The sequence below is a fragment of the Hemicordylus capensis genome, chromosome 1, assembly GCF_027244095.1.
Source record: "Hemicordylus capensis ecotype Gifberg chromosome 1, rHemCap1.1.pri, whole genome shotgun sequence".
In the NCBI taxonomy this organism is placed as follows: domain Eukaryota; kingdom Metazoa; phylum Chordata; class Lepidosauria; order Squamata; family Cordylidae; genus Hemicordylus; species Hemicordylus capensis.
The window spans coordinates 453,550,071-453,575,941 of NC_069657.1; the positions used below are offsets into that span (position 1 = coordinate 453,550,071).

The 25,871-nt window shown below is 50.2% G+C and overlaps 1 protein-coding gene across 5 annotated transcripts in view; it reads left to right on the forward strand.

Moving 5' to 3' along the window:
* INTS9 (integrator complex subunit 9) overlaps positions 1-22,894 on the forward strand; it is a 96,901-nt gene extending 74,007 nt beyond the window's left edge. For all 5 annotated transcript variants that reach the window (XM_053249106.1, XM_053249104.1, XM_053249127.1 and 2 more), the window contains 6 exons: positions 1,630-1,801; positions 5,158-5,282; positions 5,973-6,140; positions 17,297-17,395; positions 20,021-20,158; positions 21,866-22,894. In XM_053249106.1, coding sequence (XP_053105081.1) covers positions 1,630-1,801; positions 5,158-5,282; positions 5,973-6,140; positions 17,297-17,395; positions 20,021-20,158; positions 21,866-22,042 — 879 coding nt within the window. In that variant the 3' untranslated portion in view covers positions 22,043-22,894. The remainder of the gene's footprint in view (positions 1-1,629; positions 1,802-5,157; positions 5,283-5,972; positions 6,141-17,296; positions 17,396-20,020; positions 20,159-21,865) is intronic.
* The last annotated feature ends 2,977 nt before the right edge of the window (positions 22,895-25,871 follow it).

Genomic DNA, 25,871 nt, shown 5'->3' on the forward strand with positions numbered 1-25,871 from the left:
ATTATTATTATTATTATTATTATTATTATTATTATTATTATTAATTCGATTTCTATACCGCCCTTCCAAAAATGGCTCAGGGCGGTTTACAAAGAGAAATAAAACAAATAAGATGGCTCCCTGTCCCCAAAGGGCTCACATTCTAAAAAAAAACCTAGGACACACACCAGCAACAGCCACTGGAGGTACTGTGCTGGGGGTGGATAGGGCCAGTTACTCTCCCCCTGCTAAATAAAGAGAATCACCATGGTGAAAGGTGCCTCTTTGCCCAGTTAGCAGGGGTGTCCAACACATTATGTCCAACACTTGTACAGTACTATATTCCCTACCTGTACCCTGCATTTTAGGGACCTGCTGTACCCCCCAGAATGAACGCATGTACAGTCATTCACCCAAGAACATGTACATGTGTACAGACACCTGTATGCAGTTCAGCATAATGTCTGAACAGGGCCATAGTGGCTAAAACCAGCTAATATGGTGTGGAGTAGTGGATAAGAGTGAGGCATGGACTCGGTCCAGAACATCTGCTCAGCCACGTCAGGTCATTATTTCTCAGCCTCAGTTCCCCATCTGTAAAATGGAAATATGGAAATATCAGTGGGCTACCTCACAGGGATATGTGAAGATATTGTGAGAATATCATTCCTGTTTAGGATGCTAAGAATGTTCTGGGGAGGTTATATGTGTGTATGTATAGATGCCAGTTCCCAGGGTTGGTCCCGTCACACAGCAGCAGCGGTACACCCAGATATGGAACCCATGCTGAAGCTATGCAAATGAAAGGGTGGGGTATGCCAATGGATGGGTGGGTGTGCGAATGAGAGCTGGTTCCATTCGCAGTTGTTTCCATTGAGTTCTGTGGTATAAAAGGGGGCACTTCTGTGGTTGGGGGGAGCAGAATTTCACCCTAGATATTGGGGTCAATAGAGGCAGGTCAAGCCTTCACCCAGCTGGTGCCCCTGAGTACATCCCTTTGCTTCTGCTCATAAAATTAAATTGCTGAGATTCATCTATGGGTGGACTTGCAGTGTGGTACACTTGTACGCATGCTTGTGTGAAATGACTACCTGTGTTCATGTGAAATGTGAAACTGGATACAGGCCCTTCAAATGCATGGTACATATAGGAAGTGTGCCTCTGTGCCTGCGTTCCACATAACATCTGAATGACTCCACCTGTGTACACAATACACTCATTTTACAAGTGTTGAATATAACGTGTGATTGAGCCTTATACATATATTTCCTGGGAGTCCTTGCAGGATATACTCACTCCCCATCTCCACCTCCACCTTCCTTGTTATCATGATGGGCATTTCATGAGTTAATAGCAATAAAAGGTAAAGAAGGCATGCAAAACTATAAAGATTTTCAGAAAACAGTGGTCGGGGGCGGGGGAGGTCTCCAATTGTACATTACTGAAGTTTGCTCCGTGGACAGCACCGTTGTCCAGAAAGTTCACTCGTGACATTATTTGGACTGTATTTTTAGAATTTGATAATATGTTTGTTCTGCTTGTGATCTCAGACTGTTTTAACATATAATGTATCATTTATATTAAGAGAATTTCTTTGGAGTAATCATTAAAGAATAGAGGTGATTAAAGAGCTCTCTTTCCTAATTCCAGCTCATCCAGACCAACAAACTGAAGCACTACGCCAGCATCCATGGAGACTTCAGCAACGACTTTAAGCAGCCGTGTGTGGTCTTCACGGGACACCCCTCCCTTCGGTTTGGGGACGTGGTGCATTTCATGGAGCTGTGGGGGAAATCCAGCCTGAACACTGTGATATTTACAGGTGAGGATCCTGGCGCAGTTGCTGATGGGAAGGCCCTACTGGGCTGCTTTTCTCGACAGTTTCCTTGCTCTTGATGCCGAGGAGAATGAGCTTCTTCTCAAGAACCCAGCAGAGGGGTCAAAGGAGGCGGGTCTGGTGGTCAGTGCCAATTAACCCTTTCCACCTCTCCATCCTCCTTCTCTCTCTCAAACTGTTTTAGGAGTGTGGACATCGAACTTAAATGTCTCTCTTTTTACCCAAAATGTTCCTGTTCCAGCCATTGTGGCTGGGAACGATGATGTGTGTAGTCCAGCGACATTTGGGGGCCCTGGCTTGAGAGAGCCGCTGGCCTAATGACTAGTACGATATCTGAAGGCATCCACGGGCCATAGCTTAGGGGTAGAGCCTCTGCTTTGCATGTGTGAGGTCCCATGTTCAAACCAGGTTTCCCTCTAAGGTGTGCACGTGCGCGCACACCAAACCCCGGGCCCCCATGCAGCCGTTTCTGGCAGGTGTGTAGTCTCTGCTGTGCCCGCCACCCAACTGCCCAGCACCCAAGCAGTGCCCCATTTCCCCCTCGCCGCCGCCGCCTCCTCCCTCCCCACCAGCCAGGCCTCAGCCTCCTCCTCCAGCCAGAGGAGGATGGAGGGAGGGAGGAGGAGGAGCGGCAGCGGCTCCCCTCCAGCAGCCCAGAGAGACCGGAGGTGGGGGCCTGGGAGCAGGGGGAGGAGGAAGCCAGAGGAGAAGGGAGGGAGGGAGGGGGACAGGCGGCGGCTGCCCGCCCCGGAAGCCCTGAGAGACTGGAGGTGGGGTCAAAAAAGATAATTTTAAATTGTGCAACACTCTTTGTGCAGCATATTAATTATTTCTGGGGACCTAGGGAAATTTTAAAAAATAAATTTTGTGTGTGTGTGTGTGTGTGTGTGTGTGTGTGTGTGTGTGTGTGTGTGTGTGAGAGAGAGAGGGAGAGGGAGAGGGAGAGGGAGAGGGAGAAAGTATTATGTGCGGACACTACCTTGATAGTGCCACCCAGAACAAAACTCTTTCCACTCACTGGTGATAAACATCAGAGGCAACACTGATTCAGTCCCTGGCAGCATCTGCAGGAAGGGCAGGGAAAGACTTCTGCCTGGAACCTGGGAGAAGCTGCTCCCAGTCCGTGTAGACAGTCCTGAGCTAGATGGACCAAGGGTCTGACTCGGTAGAAGGCAGCTTCCTGTGTTCTTGTGTTGACCACCATTGGAGCAAGAGGCTGCACTCGCTGTGCCTTTGTTGATCCAAACGTAATTGTGTCCATCAATGGACAGCCATTTCTTGCTTGAAGAGTAGTTCAGTTGTGCTTTGGGAATGGAAAGGGTCGACCTGTTGTTCTGATTCAATTCTTTGTAAACCAAAAACCCATGACCGTAAAGTCTGCAGTCGTGGCCTGTTCTGTCCATACCTGGGATCTTGCTCTGGCAGTCGACCCCTCACCCCGCCACATTTAGAGCAGCTGCAAGATCTATCAGGAAGCCCCTGTGCGCAAGGCTGCAGTCCCGAAGCTACACCACACTCCGTGTTCCTACTCATGAGGGTCTTGTGATGAGCTCAAGATAGATGAAAAGAGCTCAAGAGAAGAAGCTTCTATAAAAATACTGGCTTGCTTGTATAGCTTCTGAGACACCATGTCAAAACAGCATTGATTACACCGGGCGTTTCATGAAAAGTAGTTCCGAGGAACAGAGTCCAAGCATCGTTGTGCTTAACCAAGGAGGAAAGATGGGCTGGGTGATGGCTGCTTCTCAGCCGCGGCCATGATTGGCTTCCTCAGCAGTGGCAGTTGCCGGGCTGGTGAGGGGGAAGAGAGAGGACGCTCAGGACACCCACCAGGACTCTCTGATCACCCACTCAGGACACTCACCCACCCAAACCCTGACCTATTCTGTTTTGGAAAGCATGAAAAAATACTTCTCGCTCTCTTTTTATACAACCCCTTTTAAAAATATACATGAAGAATACTGGCTTTTGACATTTTTATTTATTTATTTAACATATTGCATATCGCCCAAAACGCAGGTCTCTGAGTGGTTTACAAGAAAACAATAAAAACAACAAATAAACAGGTTAAAACATTACAACAATTTAAAATTTAAAAGGTTAAAACTATTAAATTTGGCTTGTCCAAATTTAATCTTCTCACTTCAGCACCCCCATCTGATCCTGGCTTCAGGTCATGTTTTTTAAGAACAGACTTCTTCTAATAGTGCTAAAGTTTAAACATGGGTACAAGATTTGATTAAAAGCAAGAGATGGGGCTCTCCCCACATCTCGCTTGATTAAATCTGCAATAGGAAACAAGAAAGGAGGGGCAATAAGCCTCCCAGACCTCAGACAATTTGCCACCGGTCTTGTACTTGATTGAAATAAGACTGATTGTGTGCATGATTTCCATCGTTAACCAAAAATAAGGGGGGGGGAGGAAAAAGAGCGCAAAAACCTTTGTTCCAGGATTTGTTCTTTATACCTCCATCTTCGTATATTTCATGTTTCTTTTTAGATTGTGAGCCCTTTGGGGACAGGGAGCCATCTTATTTATTTATTATTTCTCTGTGTAAACCACCCTGAGCCATTTTTAGAAGGGCAGTACAGAAATCGAATAAATCAATGATAATAAAATAATAGGTAGGGCTAATACATGCAAGAGGAAGGAGGTGCCCCTTGCGGAATATGGAGGCATGTAATGTTTTAACTTTTACAGTGTCATTTATTTTGTTTTAACTGATGTTTAAGTTTTCTGTTGTCATTTATTTTAACTAATGTTTGAACTTTTTCTGTTCGTTTGTTTGTTGTAAACCACCCAGAGATGTGAGTTTTGGGTGGTGTTTTGAGAGAGAGAGAGAGAGAGAGAGAGAGAGAGAGAGAGAGAGAGAGAGAGTGTTAAATAAAATAGAACGTAAGCACAGAGTTTGCCTCTCCAATCCAGGCAGCCAGGGCTCCTAAAATGCCAACCGTTGTCTTTTTGGGAGGGGAACTAGGAGTTGGGTTCAGGGTTCCTCCCTCCCACACACAGCTTCCCTTTCCTCATCAGACAGCTGAAAGGTGGCATTTGGGGATCTTTGCTTTCAAGGGCTCTGCCCAGAAAGGCCTGACTGCTCTGCATGCCTCTGTCTGGAGATGCCGCCAGGGACTGAACCCGCGACCTTCTGCATGCAAAGCCAGGAGCTCTACCACTGAGCTTCCGCCTCCACTTAGGAAGACCCACATCGCCTGCCTTCCTGTCCACCGGAGTCCCTGATCCTGCAGAGGCTTCTCCAGGCATAAATGCATCTGCATTTACACAGCATTAGAGATGATTAAAGAACATTGATCTGACCGTTCCTCCACTTTTCTTTCTGCAGAGCCAGACTTCTCTTACCTGGACGCCCTAGCCCCATATCAGCCCCTGGCTATGAAGTGTGTTTACTGTCCCATAGACACCAGGCTCAACTTCATCCAGGTCTCCAAATTACTCAAGGAAGTGCAGGTAAGGTGATCAAAGTTCCTTCTCTCACCCGCTGCTCTTTCTGAATCAGAAAGAGGTTGCCAGATTTGGCTTAAAATAAGCCAAATTCTGGGTTACGGCCCATTTGACCCACGAGTATACCCCTTGGGTTCTGCCAGTCCGTGAGATATCACTAATAAAAATCACCCCCGCAAAAAAACTATTTCGGGTCATCAGGGGCCGCACCGATTGCTCTCCGAAGCTCATTTCCAGGCAGCCCTCACTGCTGGATAATGTTCATTTTGAGGACGTGAAATGAACATTATCCAGCAGCGAAGACTGCCTGCCTTGAAATGAGCTCCGGAGAGTTCGCCTGGGCTCCGTGGACCCTGGGCCCCATCCCCTTTGTGCATGACATCACTGGGGTTAGGGGGTGGCAGCAAGTGGGGTGACCCCTTCACTAACTGCTGGTTCGGGAAACTGTGCAGGAGGAATGTACCGGTCCATGACTCCAAAATCGTTGAGAAACACTGCTCTAGTCTAGACCTTACCCTCAGCGTGTGGCCGCCTCCAAAGCTGCTTGCTGGGCATGTGATTGCGGGAGGGAGGGTCTTTTCAGTGGTGACTCCCTGATTGAGTGGTAGCCGTAGATGATGGGAGTTGTAGTGCACCAAGATCTGGGGACCCAAACCTCGGCCTTACAGTGTGTTTTCCCCTCCTCCCTTTTCCTAGCCCCTCCATGTGGTTTGCCCAGAACAATACACCCAGCCCCCACCGACCCAGTCCCATCGCACGGACCTGATGATAGACTGCCTGCCCCCGCCCATGTCCTACCGCCGGGCTGAGGTGCTGACCCTCCCATTTAAACGCCGCTACGAAAAGATTGAAATCACGCCAGAGGTGAGTGACCCAAGGCAGGCAAGGTTGTCTGGGGGTGAGGGGACCAGCAGGGTCTGCTACCGGTGGGGAGAGACAGGCATGAGGGCAGCAGTATTTGTGCCCCCCCCCAGTCGCCTGCTTTTGGTGCTGGTGATCAGGGAGGGCCTTTTCAATTGTGGAATCTTTCCTGGCGCCATCTTGGTTGTCTTCTCGATGCCAGGCAATGACGTCTTTTTTTTGCCCAAGTATTATGGCATCTGATGTAGCTTGTTGGAGTCTTGTTTCCCGATGGCTCTGTTGGCTTTAAAGTGTTGGTTTCTGTGCTGTTTAACTCTGAGAGCTGGTCTGGCAGAGTGGCTGAGACGCCCAAGAGTGTGCCCAGGGGGGCATCACGAGCTGCTGTCCGTAGCGGCTCATCCTAAGTAGCCAGCGGGGTGCCAGAGGAAACAGTTCGAGTTGCTCCTCTCTCCCCCCGCCCCGCCCGAGAGCTGTGCTGCCTGCAGGCTGGCCGCTTGCCCAGTAGAGCTGCGTGGTTAACCGCACAGCTCTACCACATGAATGACCAACCTGCAGGCAGCACGGCTCTGGGGCAGGGCGGGGGCGGGGGAGAGAGGAGCCACTCCAGCAGCCTCCTCTGGCGCCCTTCTTGGCCCATTAGGACGAGTCCCATGTCGGTGATAATGCCTGGAATGCAAGGATTGATTACCACAGGGGTTGTTTTTTTTTTAAGGAAAGGCAGAATGTAAAAGTGTTTCGGATAAACCGGTTCGCGACTAGCGTCCCACAAAATCCCGAACCCACAGTGCTGCTTTGAGATCCTCTCACACCCGTTTCTGCCAGGCTGAGCTGGTTTTAGTCCCCCGTCATCCTGGCGGGGAGGTGTGACTTCCCTGCCAGGTGCTTGGAGGAGACTGCTGCCAAGTTGGGGCCATTCGTTTCCCCGCGGTGAACGCATTGAAGCCTAAAGGGGGCGCCATTTCTCTACTTTGGGTGAAAGGGGAACATAATTCGCATCTGTGTCTGTGTGAGAAGGAGAGACAGAGGAAGAGAAGAGAAGAGGAGGAAGAAGTCGGGAGGAGGAGGAGGAGGAGGAGGAGATGGCAGTAATCTAGGAACAATTCACATCCAAGTGTTCATAAAAAGACCAGTAATAGAAGAGATCTCCAAAGCATAAGACAGCATCCAATGCAACCTCTGATCCATAGCAGCATAAGCATTGCTGCAAACAAACTTCACAGCACTTTTGAGAGGACGCAGCAACTGGAACAGCCTGTTTTATTGTGGAATAGCTTGGAGGGGTGTCATTTAGTACAGGATGTAAAAACCACCACATGGAGCCATGTGTACAATTAGCGGCTTCAGTAACGAAGGCTGGCTGCCCCTGCTGCTGGAGCTCCCTTGTTCAGTTTGGAAGCGAGCACTGATTTGCATGCAAAGAGCCCATTTGCCAGAATTGCCGCTGCAGTCCAGGAGTGTGTTTTTAATAGGCAAAAAAGAATGACTCCGTTGTAGCCACTTCCCCAGGTCCCCCGCACTTCAGCATTCTGCAGGCGTGCATATTTATCAGGTTCCATTACGGGCCTGGGACTCGTGCGACGCAGCGGGGTTTTTGCATTGTATTGGACAAATCGGCTCCACACCGAGAGATTCCACTGGGTTTCTAGGCATTACTTGGGTGTTAGTTGAGCCCGAATGCTTAATTTCCCAGTGGAGATGTTTTTGTTTGCTTGAGAGGTTCCGACGCCCACGGAAGTAGGTCCTAGGAACAATAACACCTTGCCCACATTGCTTTTATTTCTTTGGCCTTTTCAAAAGTTACCGGAGTGTGATTATTCTTGCCTGGAAATCTCATGCAGAGTCCTTTCTTCCCAGGGATTCCAAGGGATTCCGCAAATCCCTGTTGTGAAAGCATGAAGGGGTTTTGTAGCAGCCCTGTGGACTTGGCCATGGTAACCTCTCGTTTGGATTACTTGCCCGGCTGACCTCTCATTTGGATTACTGGAATGCAGGCGGCCTGGGCCTGCCTTCATGGAGGACAGGTCTATCAATGGAGGACGGGTCTATCTAGAGCAAATTCATGGAGGACAAGTCTATCAGTGGCTATCTAGTCTGGTGGCTAGAGGCCACCTTCAGCCTTAGAGGCAAGACGGCTCTAAATACCAGTTGCAGGGGAGCAACAGGAGGAGAGAGAGAGAGGGCATGCACATCCCCCTTGCCTGTGGGCTTCCCAGAGGCATCTGGTGGGCCACTGTATGAAACAGGAAGTTGGACTGGATGGGCCTTCTTGGGCCTGATCCCGCAGGGCTGCTCTTATGCCTTTGAAAAGAGTTCAGAAACTGCAGCTAGTCCAGAAGGCTGCAGCCAGGCTGCTGACCAGAGCCGGGGATCAGGGTCATGGCACTCCCTATTAGGGTTGTGTGAAGTGGTCTGGCTTCTCTTTGGGGGCCCCCTTGGCACTTTGGGAGGGCTCCCAGTTTGATGCCTTTGGGGCACTGCTTTGCTTTGGCCTGATTCCAAGTAGTCACTTCAGTTCAGGCTCCCCTGCTAACTGAGCAAAGAGGCACCTTTTTAAAGTGGTGATTCTCTTGATTTAGCAGGCGGAGAGCAACTGGCCTTATCCACCCCCAATACCTCTTCTCTCCAGTGGTTGTGGGTGGTGTCTAGCTTATGCTTCTTTTTTTAGTGAGCCTTTCGGGGACAGGGAGCCATGTTAGTTATTTTTTTATGTCTATATTTTGGGTGCTTTTATTGAAAAGCGGTATATAAGTATTCATCATATTCGTATTCCTCCCTTCCCAGCATTACTCTGACTTCTGTACTGCCTTACCAGACTGGGCAGGAGTTAGGCTTCTATCAGCAAGTAAACAGAAGCTCACATAAATTCAATCTGAAAGACTTTTTAAAAGTTTGTTTGCTTGCTTGTTTTAGTTCCCCCACAGACCTGGGGAAATGGTGCAGGGTTTTCTGGAAACCGTAGACTTTTCCAGGGCTGCTGCAATGGAAAAGACTACAATTCCCAAGAAATCCTGCACCATTCTCCAGGTCTGAAGGAGGTAATTAAAAACAACAACAGCGCAGAAAGAGAGTGTTTTTAAAAGTAAAGTTGATGCTCACTCACCACTGTGAGTACGCCAGCCTGTCTGCCTGCTCTTTAGCCTGAGCCCAGCCTGAGCCAGATGGTGTTTCTGTTTGGATTAAATTGGACTCAATTCTGGATCAAACCTGCCTCTGAAGCTTCACACAACCCTAGCTCTTATTGCAGGGGTTGCAATAAGAGTCCCCAGATGTTTTTGGACTACAGGAGGACCTGGTTATTCGTGGGGGGTTCCCTTCTGGCCTACAACTGCTGATAACAAAACTGTGAATAATGAAACCTTAAGTCAATGGGAATTCTGGGGTTAGGTTCCAGGAAAATGACAGGAAAATCACCGAAAAGACAAGGTAACAGCAGAAATAAAGATGGCGCACAGCACTCTGCTTGGGCCACTGCAGCTCTCCAGCTTCTCTAGTCATGCGTAATCATGACGTTTCCTCACCCCACTGTTGATGTCCAACACTTAGCAGCACAAGCCCCTGCCCTGTTTGGTTGGTAGGTTGGTCAAAGCAGCAGCACAAAATTAAATCAATTTCCTCACACAGAGGAGTCTGTGAGAATCAAGGAGTAAGAGGAGAATCAATTTTCAATGGATAATTGAAATCAATTTTTAATTTAAATTGAATTTTTAATTGCTGTTTAAATTAAATAATCCAGTACTGTCATTATCAAAATTAAATTTATAAAAGTGGTAATTTGTATCTTACGAGGACAAGCGCAATGCTGCAAGCCAATTCTGGAGCTAGAAAATGGCTCCAAGAAGCCCCACAGGAATAGCTGGGAAAAGGCTCCCCAAGGATACCAGAGGCCTCCCAAGGCTGCCAACGTGGCTTTTAGAAGCACAAAAAACGCAGATCAAAGCACTCCACCAGCCTTAGTGATGTGCATGGTCCGGACCGGCACTGAGGGGGGGTCTCCCTTTAAGGGCGGGGGGGTAGAACTTACCCCTCCCACCGCTCTTCCCCCTCTGGCGCTGTAGCGTTAAGCGAAGTTTTGGGGGCGGCAGCGTTCCTCGCTGCCGCCCCTGCCCCCGTCGTTTGTAAAGCCGTTGTAAGAGCAGCACGCATGACGTGGGCAGCGCGCATGCGCCACTGCACGCACATGCGTGCTGCTCTAAGAGTGCTCTTACGACAGCTTTACAAACAACGATGGGGGCAGGGGCAGCAGCGAGGAACTCTGCCGCAGCAGCAAGAAACACTGCCGCCCCAAAGACTTCGCTTAACACTACAGCTCTGGAGGGGGAAGAGCGGCGGGAGGGGTAAGTTCTACCCCCCCACCCTTAAAGGGAGACCCCCCCCTCGGTGCCGGACTGGTCTGGCTCCAGACCGGTCCGGAGGCCTCTTACATGGCCTCCGGACCGGTTTGTGCACACCCCTAACCAGCCTTCTCCAAACTCCACTCACAACCCATGAGCACATTATTATTATTTATTCGATTTCTATACCGCCCTTCCAAAAATGGCTCAGGGCGGTTTACACAGAGAAACAACAAACTAATAAGATGGATGCAGCGAGAGCATGGCCATGTGAGGGCAGAACTGCCACCGAAAACCATGGATCTGTGAATCTGCAGTGCGGATAATAAAGTCGGGTATCTATTACCTGACCGCGGATGCGTGAACCTGCAAGTGCCGAAACCACAGATAACGAAGGACACCTGTACAACTCCCAACATCCTTGGCCACACCCTCATTGCATCGAGTTCGTAGTTTCTGAGCCCTATTCATAGTGCTGGATTTGACCCTGAAAACCCCGATATGGCTTATGACTAAGCTACCCTGTAAGAACCTGCCTGGACATTAAGATCCAGAGAGCCTCTCCCTCCTTGATGTGCCATTGGGAGGGAAGTGGGAGAGGTTGTTTCTGTGGTCCCGGCCAGATTGCGGCATTTTCTGCCTCGGGGAGGCGCATCCCACCCTTACCCGCCACATTGCGTTCCATCAAGAGCAGGAACAGAATGTAGTCCTAGCAAAAGGGCTTGCCTGGGTTTGCCTGCACTCAGGTGCCTCTTTTCCCACGGTGCGCATGCACATTCGCATAGGGGTGCTGGCATTCATCACCCGTAGCGGCAGAGTGGCGGGGGAACAGCCATGGTGAGGAGGGAAGAGAGGACCGCTCTGGAGCCCGATGTTGGCCAGAGGGCCCGCTGCGGACCCGGGAGCAGCCTGCCCTTGAGCCGCAGCTCACCCAACATTTCCGACGTGGCCCTCCGTGCCGGACGAGCCGCCCCCGTCTGCTTGGCTCGTACACCCGCTCTCTTCACTGCGTCCTTGGGAAATTAACTTGGATGGGTTTATCATCACTGTACAAATAGGCGAAGGCAGTGCACCGCTTTATTCCTTAAACGTTTTAAGAAGCCCTCGAGACTCATTACGGCCCCTGCAACATCAAAATGGCTCTAATGATGTCTGGGATGAAAGGCTGCTTAATAAGAACCTCCACATCACACCACACCCCCTGCTTAAGGAGAAATAAAAGGGGGGGAATTAGGCACGCTAATCTCCGGCGGGCCGGATTCGGCGGCTCTCGTGCGCCAGGGCGGATCTGCTGAAGTCAAGGGTGCCATCAGGGCTTCAGAGAAAGATCCTGCCCAACCCCCCCACACTCCCCCTCCCCCTGATATCAATGCAGCTCCTCCCCAGCACCACCTGTGCCAAGAAAGAGGCTTTCCCCTCTCTGCAGTTCCCCGGCTTTAGTCCTGGGCCTCGGGAGCATGTCAGGAGGGGTCTCCACCTTGCTCTGCTGCTTCATATCTCGATCTCTTGGGAGGGGGAAAAAAGAGAGAGGCCGGGGACAGAGGAAGGGGAAGGAGGCTCCCCCGCTCAGCCATGGGCCAGTTAATATGCAGGGAATATTAGCATGTCGTCCATAGTGCTATGTCTTTATTTTTATTTATTTATCACATTTGTATAGTCTCTGGGCGGTTTACAACAAAACAATAGAAATTAATACAAAATTAAAAATGTTAAAACATTAAAATAATTTAAAATTTGACACAGTCTTAAACTATTAAAACTGTAAATCTAACTAGAAGCCTAGGTGAACAAATGTGTCTTTACCACCTTTTCTAAAAGTTGTCAGCAATGGCGAGGCTCTTATTTCAGCAGGGGGCACATTCCAAAGCCTCGAGGCAGCAACAAAGATGGAGCACCCCGAGTGGCCACCAGACGAGAGCTCGTGGCAACCACAGACCAACCTCGCTGGATTATCTCATTGGGCAGTGGGATTCATGGTGAAGAAGACATTCTTTTAAATTCCCAAGGCACAAGCCTTTTAGGGCTTAATAGGTTATAACCAACACACCTTGTATTTTGCCCAGAAACTTATCGGCAGCCAGTGTAGATAGGAGTGATATGGTCTCTCCGAGATGACCCAGAGACCAACCTGGCTGCCGGATTCTGGACTAACTGCAGTTTCCAGACTGCATACAAAGGCAGCCCCACATAAAATGCATTGCAGTAATAAAGTCTGGAGGTGACCAGCAGATCTACTACTGTTCTGAGGTCATTTATCTCAAGAAACGGATGCAGCTGGTCGAAGCTGATCGAAGGCACTTCTGGCCACCGCCTCAACCTGGACACCAAGGAGAGGTTATGATCCAGAAGCACCCCCAGGCTGCATATCTATTCCTTCTGGGGAACTGTGACCCCATCCAGAACTGGCAGAGCAAAATTGTCTCCCAAGTTCCAACCCCGCACAATAAGTACCTCTGATTTATCTGGATTCAGTCTCAGTTTCCTATCCCTCAGCCCATCATCACCTCTAGGCAGGCATTTGGGGGTTATGCCTTTTCCTGATGATGTGGAAATGGAGAAATAGATTTGGGTGAAATCAACATACTGATAACATCCTTCACGAAATTGCTTGATGATCTCTACCAGTGTTTTCATGTAGATGTTAAACAGCATTGGAGACAGTATGAAGCCCTGAGGGACACCATATGAAAGTTCAAATTTTGAAAAGCAACAGTCTCCAAGAGACACAATCTGGAATCTGCCCAAGAGGTAGAAGCAGAACCTCCGAAAAGCAATGCCTCCTACTCCCAAGCAGACGCTCCAGAACGATACTATGGTCGATAGTATCGAAAACCACCGAGAGATCCAAAAGGACCAAGAGAGTCACACTCCCTCTGTCCATTCCCAATTGAAGATCATCCATCAGGCCGACCAAGGCAGTCTCCAGCCCTTAGCCAGCCCGAAAGCCAGTTTGAAACGGGTCTAGATAACCAGTTTTTTCCAAGACCGCCTGGATCTGGCCGGCCACCACCCTCTCCGTTACCTTGCCCAACCACGGAAGGTTGGAGACAGGCCTGTAGTTGCTTAACTCTGAGGGATCCAAGCAGTTTAATTTTTTTTTCATCTCTGTGCAGAATGAGTTTTCTTCTGGGCGGCAAGCAGTGTGTTCATGCATTAAGAGTGGGGCACTCAGAGTGGGGCCTTCCTGATTCAACCTGAGTGGGATCTAAACTGAACTGAGCGGACATCCAGAAACTTGTGAGTGTGTGCACATGCGCACGCCTTAGAGGGAACAGTGGATCCAATGCAAGCTTCTTCAGAAGCCTTCCTTAAGACAGGGAGGCATCCCACAAAGAACTGTTGAGCCCGAAATGGCTGATGCAGTGTGAGCATTAAGTGCATGAGATCATGATGCTAAGTAGCGCATTAGAACAGGGGTTTCCAGCCTTGGGTCTCCAGATGATGTTGGACTACAGCTCCCATCAGATTGGGAACTCCCTGGCCTAGAGCATTTCTACCCTGAGCTGTTGAGGGCCACCATGTTGGATTTCAGGGAACGGGCCCGTGGATCAGCACTGGTCACAGTCATATCTCCTAGGAACATAGGAAGCTGCCATATACTGAGTCAGACCATTGGTCTATCTAGCTCAGTATTGTCTTCACAGACTGGCAGCGGCTTCTCCAAGGTTGCAGGCGGGAGCCTCTCTCTGGCCTTTCTTGGAGATGCTGCCAGGGAGGGAACTTGGAACCTTCTGCTCTTCCCAGGGTGGCTCCATCCCCTGAAGGGAATATCTTGCAGTGCTCACACTTCTAGTCTTCCATTCATCTGCAACCAGGGCGGACCCTGCTTAGCTATGGGGACAAGTCATGCTTGCTACCTACCACAAGACCAGCTCTCCTCTCCAAGCAGCTCAGTGTACATGTTTCCCCCTCTTTTTATATTCACAAGAATCCGACATTGTCCCCAGCTCATCCAAACAGCTTCAGAGCTGAGTGGAGATTTGAATCCAGCTCTCGCCTCTCCACGTTCTGCATGGTGCCACACAGGTGCTCTGTGCAGGACTCAGGGTGAATGAGAGAATTTGTGGCTGCAGCAGTTGTGAATCACCCAGTGAAGCCAACTGCCCCGAACTTCCTGCCAGGGAAAAGGGAGGTACTTCTTTACACAGCACATAGGCAGTGGAACTCACTGCCACAAGATATGCTGATAGCCAGCTGAAAAAGAATTCGGCAGAAGAACTATGGAAGCTATAGACCTCTCCATGACTGCCAGATCTGAGAAGAAACTCCGTGTTGAGAGGCAATATACCTCTGAGTGGTGCAGACTGGGAGGCACCACTTTCCTAGCTTGCTGGTGAGCCTCTAGAATAGGGGTTCTCAAACATGAGTCCCCAGATGTGGTTGGACTTGAATTCCCATAATCCTCCAGGCACAATGGCCAAAGACTATTGCAACTGGGGATTATGGGAATTGAAGTCCAGCCAGATGTAGGGACCCAAGTTTGAGAACCCTTGCTCTAGAAGCTCCTCACTGTAAGAGCTGTTGGACGGTGGAACAGTCTACCTTGTGCAGTGGGGAGCTCTCCATCGCTGGAGGTTTTCAAACAGCAGCTAGCTGGCCATCTGTCAAGGATGTTGTAGCGGGGGGTGGACTAGAAGACCTCTAGGGTACCTTCAAACCCCTATTATTCTCAGCACCCGGCTGGCTGTTTTGGGAAGCAGGTTGCTAGACTAGGAGGGCCTTGTTCCAATCCTCCTGCAAGGCCACTTCCACGCCCACCCAAGATGCGAAGGGAGCTGGTCTTGTGGTCGCAAGCATGACTTGTCCCCTTAGCTAAGCAGGGTCTGCCCTGGTTGCATATGAATGGGAGACTAGAAGTGTGTAAGAGATTCCCCTCAGCAGGGGATGGAGCCGCTCTGGGAAGAGCAGAAGACTCCCAAGTTCCCTCCCTGGCAGCATCTCCAAGATAGGGCTGAGAGAGATTCCTGCCGGCAACCTTGGAGAAGCCGCTGCCAGTCTGTGAAGACAATACTGAGCTAGATAGACCAATGGTCTGACTCAGTATATGGCAGCTCCCTACTGTATGTTCCGATGCCATTTCTGTCTCTTGCAAGGCTACAGGCGCTGTATGACCGAGTCAGAGGGGGCGAAGTCCGGCTCCGTTGAAGTGCCTCAGGCAGGCTCCTAAGCTGTCGGAAATGCCGGCTTGGTGCTGAACATGGCAATCTTGGTCGTGCCGATCTGTGGCCTCCGCCTGCCTGCCTCGCTCTTCCCTCTGGCGTCTCACTGGATCGTGACTCGGATGAGTCAATCGGCAGAACTGCTGCTTAGACCAAAATAGGGCAGGCCAGAGGAAGGAGCAGGGAGTTACCCAGCCCAAGCGAATCTCCCGCCCTCCTCCTCCTCCTCCCCTCGGAAACAAAATCCAGCCACATCAATAAGGCATTGCAGGAGTCAAGTGTCTTTTGTCCTCCTGCTTTGGGGGGGGAGCAGCTCCAGCCGTTACTAGATGTATTTATTGGGGTGTAAGAGCACCCAAAGGCCCTCCCCCCGAGGCGCACCTCGTTTTTTATTGCAGGTGCTCATCACGGCCCCTCCTCGGCAGCTCCCTTCTTCCATGACAGGGTCAGGAAAGCGGGTTTTGGTTTCTGGCCTCAGCGCTTGAATTCAGAGTTGACTTGGCAGTGCTTGGCAGAGCGGCAGGCGCCTTCTGTGACGGGCGGGAGGTGCTGCATGTTGACGGCAGAACCAGGCGGGGTTTGTGAGAGGCCAGGCATTCGCCTTTGCAGCCAGTCGGCTCCAGACCAGAACCGTGTCCTGGTGGTCCCCGGGGTCCCGCGGAAACGTCTCCGGGACTCCCAAGCAAGGAGCTCGACACGAGTGGAGGAGGCCTGCTGGCAGCCCTTCCTTCCCTCTGCAGCCAAAGGAGTGTGGGCATCCTCTCAAGACGGGCAGGGCAGCAGTGAGCAGGGGTGCGTGTGTGGGCATCAGAAGGGCTGAATGACAGGCCCAGCTCTCGTCCAGCATCCTGCGTCCCACAGGGGCCACAAGCCGCACAGGAAGGCAGTAGTTCTCCCCTGCTCTTTTCACCCCAGAACAAGCATCCAGAGGTAGACTGCAGCTGAACATGGAGGTTCCGCCTGCTGGGGGGGTATTAGCCGTCCCCTGCTCTTTGTCCCCCGCAACTGGGATTCCGGGGCTTACTGCCTCCTGACCCAGAGGCTCCATCTCCTCCTCCATGACTGCCTCTCACCCCCTTTTATGAAAGGAGGAAGTCCTGCTGGACTCCACCCGCTGGTCTAGCCGCTGTTCCCAGCCTTGGGTCCCCAGATGCTGTTGGGCTCCAACTCCCATCACCCCCTAGACGTCAGTGGCTGGAGGCGATGGGGATTGTAGTTCTCCCTCTCCTCTGCCCATCAGACATGATGCACTGTTAGCTAATAAGAAAAGTGATACACACAGAGATCTCGAGGGCTCCTATAAACCGTTCAGTTGCACAGCCTAAGACAAGAGTCCTCAAACTTGGGTCCCCAGACGTTGTTGGACTACAGCTCCCATCATCCCCAGCTACAGTGACCATGGATGATGGGAGCGGTAGTCCAGCAACATCTAAGGACCCGGCTTTGCGAGCACCTGCTTTATAGGGACCTTGGGATGCTTTGCATGCTTTGAGGGCAGGCACAGTCTCTGAAGGTTCCAAAGGGGCACATGGCTTTGCGATTGCACAAACTGTGTGCGTGTGTGTTTTCTTGTTGTGCATTTTGTTGTTTCTCATTAAAACCATCCAACGTGTTTAAGTTGCTCTGTTTGCTCACTTTTTAAAAAGCTGTACCCTCTGCTTTGCTTTAGCTTGCAGATTCACTGGTGCCGACAGAAATGAAGCCGGGCATTTCCTTGGCAACCATGACTGCCGTTTTGCATACTAAAGACAACAAGCATGTGCTCCAGGTACCGTGTGCGGAAGATACTGGGGGAGGAATTGTGTGTTGGGCAGAGGTGGGGGGGGGCAGAGAGAAAAAGCATTCCTGTTGCTTAAATCCCACAACGTTCCCCAATTAACTCGCAATTGTAGCCCCTGAACAAAACAGTTCTTTAGCTGGAGTATACAAGAGAATCTGGACACAAGAATTGCATTTTGAAACAAGCTGCAAGCAGCTGATAAATTCCTAGGGTTGTCTCACTGGCTTATGTGACAAGCTAGTCTCCTATTTAATTTATTAGACTTCTTTTCAGCCATAAATAAATAAATAAATCCCAAGCGATGAGTTAAAGTAAAGGTTTATTCAACAAACAGACCCCCGGACCACATAAAACCAGCATGGCTTTAAAAGAGGCAAATAAATCCACTGTGTAGATTAAAACTCCATCACTAAATTGCTGGGACTGCTCTTTAACTTGAGACCTCAACACTTGACAAAATTAGAAGCTTTTAGCCTGATAGCTGAAGATACATACTGTTGGCCTTGCTGGGAATGATTTCCAACACTCTGGGGCCAACACAGAAAAGGCCCTGCTCTGCACTCTTGTCTGACTCCCACCACCACCAGAGCAGAACTCCATCCACAAATCTTAGTGGGCAGAGAGTTGTATGGGAGGGAAAGGCAACTCCTTAAGATATTCTGGACCCAACACTTTATAGGGCATTGCTAGTCTTTTAAATCAAGCTCAGAAGCAACTTGGCAGCCAACACAAGACCCAGTGCTGCCTGTTCCCTACATGCAGTTACAGGCGTATGGTAATCTGCACAAGCTGCAGCTTCTGAACCTTGCAGGGCCCCACAGAGGAGCTAGTGTTGTAATCCCTCCACTAAGTCAAAGATGGCTCATTCACAGGGCAGATCTCTTCTCTTCACCTGGGTCCTTGGTGGCCCTTCCGAATTGCAGTAATCCAGGCATTGCAATCCTCTCAAATTGTTATCACACACACACCCAAAGTGTTTTATTTAGATGTTTATGAGCAAAGAAGCAACAAGATTCTGTGACCAACATCTGAACTAGCACTGCACTTGTGCAGAAAATCACATCGCTGTGCTAAATCGTGGGCATTTTTGGAATCATGCAACTATGCCAGGGTTCCCAGCACAAGATATGAGTCATGCCACAGGCAGTGTTCCCTCTCACAGGGATTCCCAGATGTTGCTGACTGCAACTCCCATAATCCCCAGCCAAAGGCCACTGCAGTTGGGGATGCCGGGAGTTGTAGTCAACAACATCTGGGAATCCCCGTGAGAGGGAACAGTGGCCACAGGTGGTGCACCCTGCTGAGCAAGTTCAAACACGTCTGCACTAGTGCTCCCTAGTCTAGAATGCAAGCTCCAGGCGTAGTGCATCTAGCTAGTGCCACCTCCTCGAACTAGTACAAGGTCCTTGTGCGAAAGCATGACGTTAGTTGGGTGATTGGCCCGCGCGTGGTTCATATAAGAGTCATGTTATTGCTGTCTCATGCACATTCTGGGAAGGCATTCTGGGAAGGGACCCTACCTTGGCAGTGGCCCCCCATTTGGCCTGCAGAAGGTCAGAGGAATCTTCGAAGCTGCCGTATACTGAGTCAGACCACTGGTCCATCTCGCTCAGTATTGTCTACACAGACTGGCAGCGGCTTCTCCAAGGTTGCAGGCAGGAATCTCTCTCAGCCCTCTCTTGGAGCTGCTGCCAGGGAGGGGACTTTGAACCTTCTGCTCTTCCCAGAGCGGCTCCATCCCCGGAGGGGAATATCTTACAGTGCTGACACATCAAGTCTCCCATTCAAATGCAACCAGGGTGGACGCTGCTTAGCTAAGGAGACAAGTCATGCTTGCTACGACCAGACGAGCTCTCCTCTCTTCGGGTTCGGGTTCATTCACTGGCATTTCCAGTTGGAAGGCGCTCGCATAGCAGGGCTTGGGAAAGTCTTCTGCTGAAACCCCGGAGAGGCACTTCCAGTCCGAACAGACTCCACTTGCCTCGACTGGCCAGTGGTCCATCAGTCAACGCTTCAAAGGCTTCTGTGACCGCTGCCAGCCCTCTGCTCGAAGGCATCACCCCAGGAGCACCGGTGTTCTTCAGTGCCCCAGTCCATGACCTCGTTCTATCCAACACAGCGGCCATGCACGCACCATGGCTGTGAAACTCTTAATGGTAGGCAACAGAGTTCCCTCTCACAGGGATTCTCAGATGGTGTTGACTACAACTCCCATCATCCCCAAGTAAAACCTGTTGCAGCTGGGGATTCTGGGAGTTGTAGTCAACACTATCTTAGAATCCCTGTTAGAGGGGACACTGGTAGGCAATGCCAACTTCATTATGGATCTTATCCATCCACAAGGGGCCTGGATCCTTGGGTCACCGCCTGGAGAACAGAAGTGGGGAACAGAATCCTCCCAATGACCTCAATGAACGGTGCGGATCTTGTCAAGAAAGGTGTTCCCTTTCCCCATGAAACCCCCATGAACTTCTCACCCAAGAAGCTAGTCCATTAGGTTATCAGGCACCACTAATGGTAGCAAGTCCTGTTGGGGGTGGGTCTTGTCGTTTCCCACTGGAGTGTCCAATGTCTGCTGACTGCCCTGTTCTCCTCCTCTGCTTGTGCTGTTAGCTCCCTCCAAAACCTCCTCAGCCTCAGCCCGGCAAGAAGAGGAAGAGGGTGACGGACGAGGTGCCCGAGCTCAAGCCCATCAAGCCCCTGCTGAGTGGCTCCATCCCTGTAGAACAGCTGGTGCAGACCCTGGAGAAGGTGAGATCGATCATTGATGGCTGTTTTTGCCCTCCGTAGGGGTGAATGGCAGCCATTCATTTATGTGGGAGACAGCAAAAGTGGGGGACCCTGGGGCACCAGTGGCAGTGGGCCTGAACCTGTTTTGGGGGATGCCCATGCTGCGGGTGACAAGAGCTATTGACTTTGTCCCGTAGAATTAAATGGAAACTGAGCCAGCCTCTATTTGCATGCCCCGCCCACTTATCTGCATATCCTGCTTATAGAGAGCCAGCATAGCATAGTGGTTGGAGTGTTGGAGTAGGACCGGGAAGACCCGAGTTCAAATCCCCATTCAACCATGAAACTCACTGGGAGATTCTGGGCCAGTCGTGTATCTCGCAGCCTAACCTGCCTCACAGGGTGGTTGTGAGGATAAAACTCTGAGCTCCTCGGAGGAAGAGCAAAATATAAATGTAAATAATAAATAAATATGTTACAACTTGGCAGGGAGGCCTTTCACTTTGCATCCCACTAAGACCTCTGGCTTGTTTGACTGGGATATGGGAGAGGAAGGGCCTCTTCTGTGGTTACCCCCAAACTCTGGAGTTCTTCCATAGGGAAGCTCATCTGCCCCCCCCCACCTGCTGAGGCCCCTCCTGTTTTAATCATTGTTATTATTGTGCTGTGATTTTATTGTGGTTTTGTGAACTGCCTTGGGCATGGTTTTATAGCGGAAAGGAAGGGTAGAAATACATATACTGTTTAAATAAAAATTCCAACCTGGGTTCTGTTTCTTAATGAGAAGCGTACCAGAATCGTGGGTTGCAAAGATCATGAGAAAGAATTGTGGGTTGCAAGAATCGTGGGTTGCAGAATTGTGGGTTGCAAAGATCATGAGAACGAGAAAGGATGATGGGAACTCGCTATTTTTATATATGACTGGAGATTGTTATATATATCCATGACCTACAGATAATATAGATAAAGTGGCACAAAACCACGTCATTGTCTTTGATCATGTGAAATTGTCCCATATTTGCACATACGAATACGATGAATATTTATATACCGCTTTTCAACAAAGTTCCCAAAACGGTTTAGATAGATAGATAGATAGATAGATAGATAGATAGATAGATAGATAGATAGATAGAAATAAAATGGCTCCCAGCCCCCAAAGGGCTCAGAACCTTTAAAAGAAACATAAGAGAGAGAGATACCAGCAACAGCCACTGGAGGGATGCTGTGCTGGGGTTGGACAGGGCCAGTTGCTCCCCGCCCCCCACCCCCCGCCTGCTAAATAAAGAGAATCACCACTCTAAAAATATGCCTCTTTGCTCAGTTTATTTATGTATTTATTAAAAGACTTAATATACCACCCAATCCACAGACTCAGGGCGGTGTACAAACAATAACAGCATCCGAGATTTAAAATAAATAAACAAATAAATAAAGGGCAAACGCCTAGCAGAAAAGAAATGTCTTCAATAAGATTTTAAAGGCTGAGAGGGAGGAGGCAGACCAAATCTGGTGTGCGGGGGGCAGAGAATTCCAGAGTGAAGGGGCGCAACAGAGAAAGCCCTTCCACAGGCCCTAGTACTGTTGATGTGCCAAGGTGTTTCTTTGGCACATCACTATGGACTTCTCTGAGACCAGGGACCAAAAGAAGGGCAACCTGAGATCAGGGAACGGTATTCAGCTTGTCTTCAGAGCGGTCATAACGTTTCCTTTCTCCCGCACTCACAGCACGGCTTCAGTGACGTGAAAGTAGAGGACACTCCGAAAGGGCACATCGTGTTGTTCCAAGACGTGGAAACCCTCATCCGGATCGAGGAGGATTCGACCCACATCATGTGCGAGAGCGACGAGGCTCTCCGAGTGAAGCTTCAGGGCCTGGTCCTTAACTTTCTGCAGAAATTCTAAGCTTCTCTCTGCCAGCCAAGATCTCTCTCCTTGGAAGAGGGGAAATAAAGAAAGACCAGAAAGGGAAGCAGACGACAGTGCTGGGAGAGGCGAGCAGCAGCTGTTCATCTTCCTTTCCCAAGAAACCATGACGTTCTCCAGAGTATGGTTGCCAACTCTTTTTCCAGCAATCGCCCGAGCCTTTGAAGAACAAGGAGGAAAAACCCAACTGGTGCAGTTTTCCCCATCATGGAGCTTACAGTAATGATAAAACATGTACCTGCTGAACTGAACTTTTTTTGTAGCTATGCGGATATGAAAGGGCCTTGGTCAAGCTAGTTGCTGGTTAATCTGGTCTCGTGGATATTTTCACACTTCGGAACAGAGTGCCTGAACTGTCACCGTCATTTCTTCAGTTTGGAAAGAACAGGCACGTGATCCCCCAGCAACTTCTGAAGCTTTCGCCAGATGGGTCTTCTCTCTCAGATGGATGCATGTTACATTTTTCTAGCACAAGGGCAGAGCTTTAAAAATATACCCATGTCCTTCAAACCCAGAGTGATGGTGAATCTTTTAATTGATGCAGATATGATGGGAAAGCAACAGGAAGTACCAGTCCGTCGCCTTTCCTGTTCTGCCCTCCTCTACCTAGAGATTTAACACATTTTATTCTCTCTCGCAGCAAACAGCCACCGATATTTCTAAAAGATCTTTTCTTTAGCTTGTGTTGTGAGATTTCCCCCCTTTTCATTTCCTTTGTGATTTTCAATATTGTGATGCTGATTCTTTTTTAAAAAATAGCAAAGCCAGAAGACTGGTCACAGCCGACCAAATTAAAACAGAATATATTTTAATAAATAATGTCACAGTGGAGATTTTGTGTTTAGCTCCATGGATCAGTCAGAGGTTAGGAAGTGCTTTGCAGATCTGAAGTGCTAAGTATAGGGGTAAAATTAAAAAGCAGAATGACTATCCAGTTTGCTTTTTAATTTTTTCCGTTTCAGCTTTTAATTTTTTTTTTAATTTTTTTATTTTTGCATTTCTACTCTAATCTATGAGAAAAGCATCACTGAAACAAGGAATGAAAATAATCCCCCCGGGGGGGGCGTTGTCAAAAGGACCCAGTGCACATGCACACAGGCAGCTGGCTTTTCCTCCCTTTTGACTTGGCGTCCAGCAGTAGTGTGGCTAACGACATTTCTGGAGTACGAGGTGGGGGTGGGGAGAGACTGACGTTACAAACGTGACATGGCCAGTGTGCTTGCTTCTGTGTCTCCTTGATGCTTGCACAACTATAGCTAGCCAGTTACTGAAGATGCTTTGCCCCAATCCAGGTAAGGAGAGTTGTGCATGGAAGCAGGGTCTGCCCCCACTAGGACTTGCTTGATCAGAAATGGTGGGCATACATCACGCGTGTTCCCATGTGCATCAGATTAGGCTTGAACTGGAGATGTTGCTCTCCAACTGCATTGCTTTCAGGAAGACGCACTGTAAAAACAGTCTACAGTCTGGTACATCTAGGCATACAGAAGTACCATTTTCAAGCACATCTAGAGCTGGGTGTGGGAGCATAAATCTCCACTGTTCTCTCCTCCAAAGAAAACAGACACTCTAAAGCAGGGGTTGGTCATGCGTAGGCAGTCCCCAGATGTTGTTGGACTACAACTCCCATCATCCCCATCCAGTTTATTGTGGCTGGGGATGATGGGAGTTGTAGTTCAACAGCAGCTGGAGGTTACCTAGCCCTGCTCTAAAGGCGACCAAAAATCCCACCCGCCCCCGGTACCCAGCACCAATTTCTGTGCCCAACTGAGAACACAGATAGAGAGGATTTCGTTACAGACTGCCTGTGCTTTTCCCAGTATCAACTGCGCCTCCCCCAGGATAACTCACAGGAGAGACTGGGACCCTGCCCTGTTGTGCTGCTCCTGCCCTCCCTTCCCACACACACCAGAGATTAAGGCACTGGGGAGAAGGCCACTTCTAGGATTTTGTCCCAGGAGAGTTGAGACGTGATTAAGAGCTCCTCTCTTTCCTGTAATGTCCTTTTCAAGGCTTGGACCCAAGCAGCATTACCCTCTACCACCTTGTCACTCCAAATGGCAAGCTGGAGGGCCTACTTGTGAGTAAGTGCATGGGGGGGGAGTAGGTGCACCCGCCTCCCCCTTCCCCACACCCACCTAGGCTGCCTACACAGGACTAGACCAGCTTTAATTGAAGCAGCAATCTGCCAGGCCTGGTCCCAAACAAAAACTGTCCCTCTTCTTTTCCTTTTTGCTCCTTCCAGCTGCTGCTGTTTGCACACATGTGCTGCGAATGAGCAATGATCCCTTGAGGGGAAAAGGGACAGAGCGAGAGCGAGCAGGAAAGAGAAATCAAATGAAAAGGAGCACAGCGGAGACGCTCTGGGGCAATCGCCCCCTTCCATGCCTTGTCGTGCCTACAAAGGCTGCCGTGACATCTGTCTGGGCCTTCTTTTTAAGTGCCTGCCTGAAAACCACTCAGTCCCTCTGGCTGCTTTTAATATTTACAAGTGCCAATGCTATCATTTATGGCCAGTTTCTGCCACAGCCGCTGCCATTTTTCCCTGGACAGCTGCAGACGGTTTGGCCAGTCAGTCATGGACCCTGGGATGCAGCTATAACTGAGTGGATGGGTTCAAAGAGCCCGGGGCCCCCAGCACCTGAGGGGCCCCCAGCTCCACCCCTGCCTATCTTCTCCATTACAGTATCTCCCTCCCTCCAAGGGGCCACCGGAGAGAGGGGCGAACGTGGGCCCTCTCTCCCCTAGATGTACCTACCTGCATGGGTAGCTTCCGTTTGCCCGGGTCTCTGGTCCCTCCTCTGTGCCAGTCATTATTAATGGCCCAGCACTCCCCAGCCCGGCCCCCACACAAAAAAGAGGAACACCATTATCTGTGTGATTCCAGGTTTTAGCCAGAGTCAAGAGGATCACCGGCTGGGGCCTTGCTCTAAGGGAGCGCCGGGCTACCTGTATTGTGTGGAGACCTCTCAGGAGTGCCCTGGGCATCTGTAAAGAGAGTGCAAGTGTTCCACAAGCCTCGTCTGGTTGGAATCTGTCAGTCAATTCTGGCAGGTAAGGGACGGGCACAGTCGCAGCTGGTCCCAACCAGCCAGGGAGGCACAGCTGCCTCCGCCTCCAGGCAGCTCGGGTTGCTCCTCCTTCTCCTGCCCCATCGGAGAGCCGCACTGCCTGCAGGCTGGCCATTCATCAGGCAGAGCTCTGCGGTCCGTCCCCACCCCACCCCGGCTTGTTAGGACAAGCTGCTCTTGGGCTCTTCTTATCCCTGTATTGAGGGATGGTCAGTGGTGGATTCACGGAGAGGCAGAGCAGGCATTTGCCTAGGGCGCCAAAACCTGAGGAGCAGCAAATTTTGTCGCCCTTCTCTGTGGGCAGCGGCTGCTGCAGCAATGGTGGAGTGGGCAAGGGGGAAGTCCCTCCCTTTTACCTGATATATTTTTCAAAAGAGCAAACTTTTTTTTCTCTCTTTTTTTTTTTGAGGTAAAAGGGAGGCAAAAGCCTTTTTGCCTGTGGGCAACACAAAGCTTAATCCGCCCCTGGGGATGGTGAGGCCGATGCCAAGTGGGGTGTGGACTCCAGGGCGAGAGCCGGCAGGCCACCCGGCTCTCTGGTGGGGCGGGAGGGGGGAGGAGCAACTCGTGCCGCCCCCTTTGGGTCCCCCTCTTGCTTTATTAGGACGAGCTGCCTGCGGGCAGAGGCGGGTCTGGACTCAAGGACTTCATGGGGGGAGTCAAATGCCAAGCAGGGGCGGCCCACGCCACAGTTCACTCTCTGGGCCACGCCACACCAGAAGGGCTCTGCGGAGCCA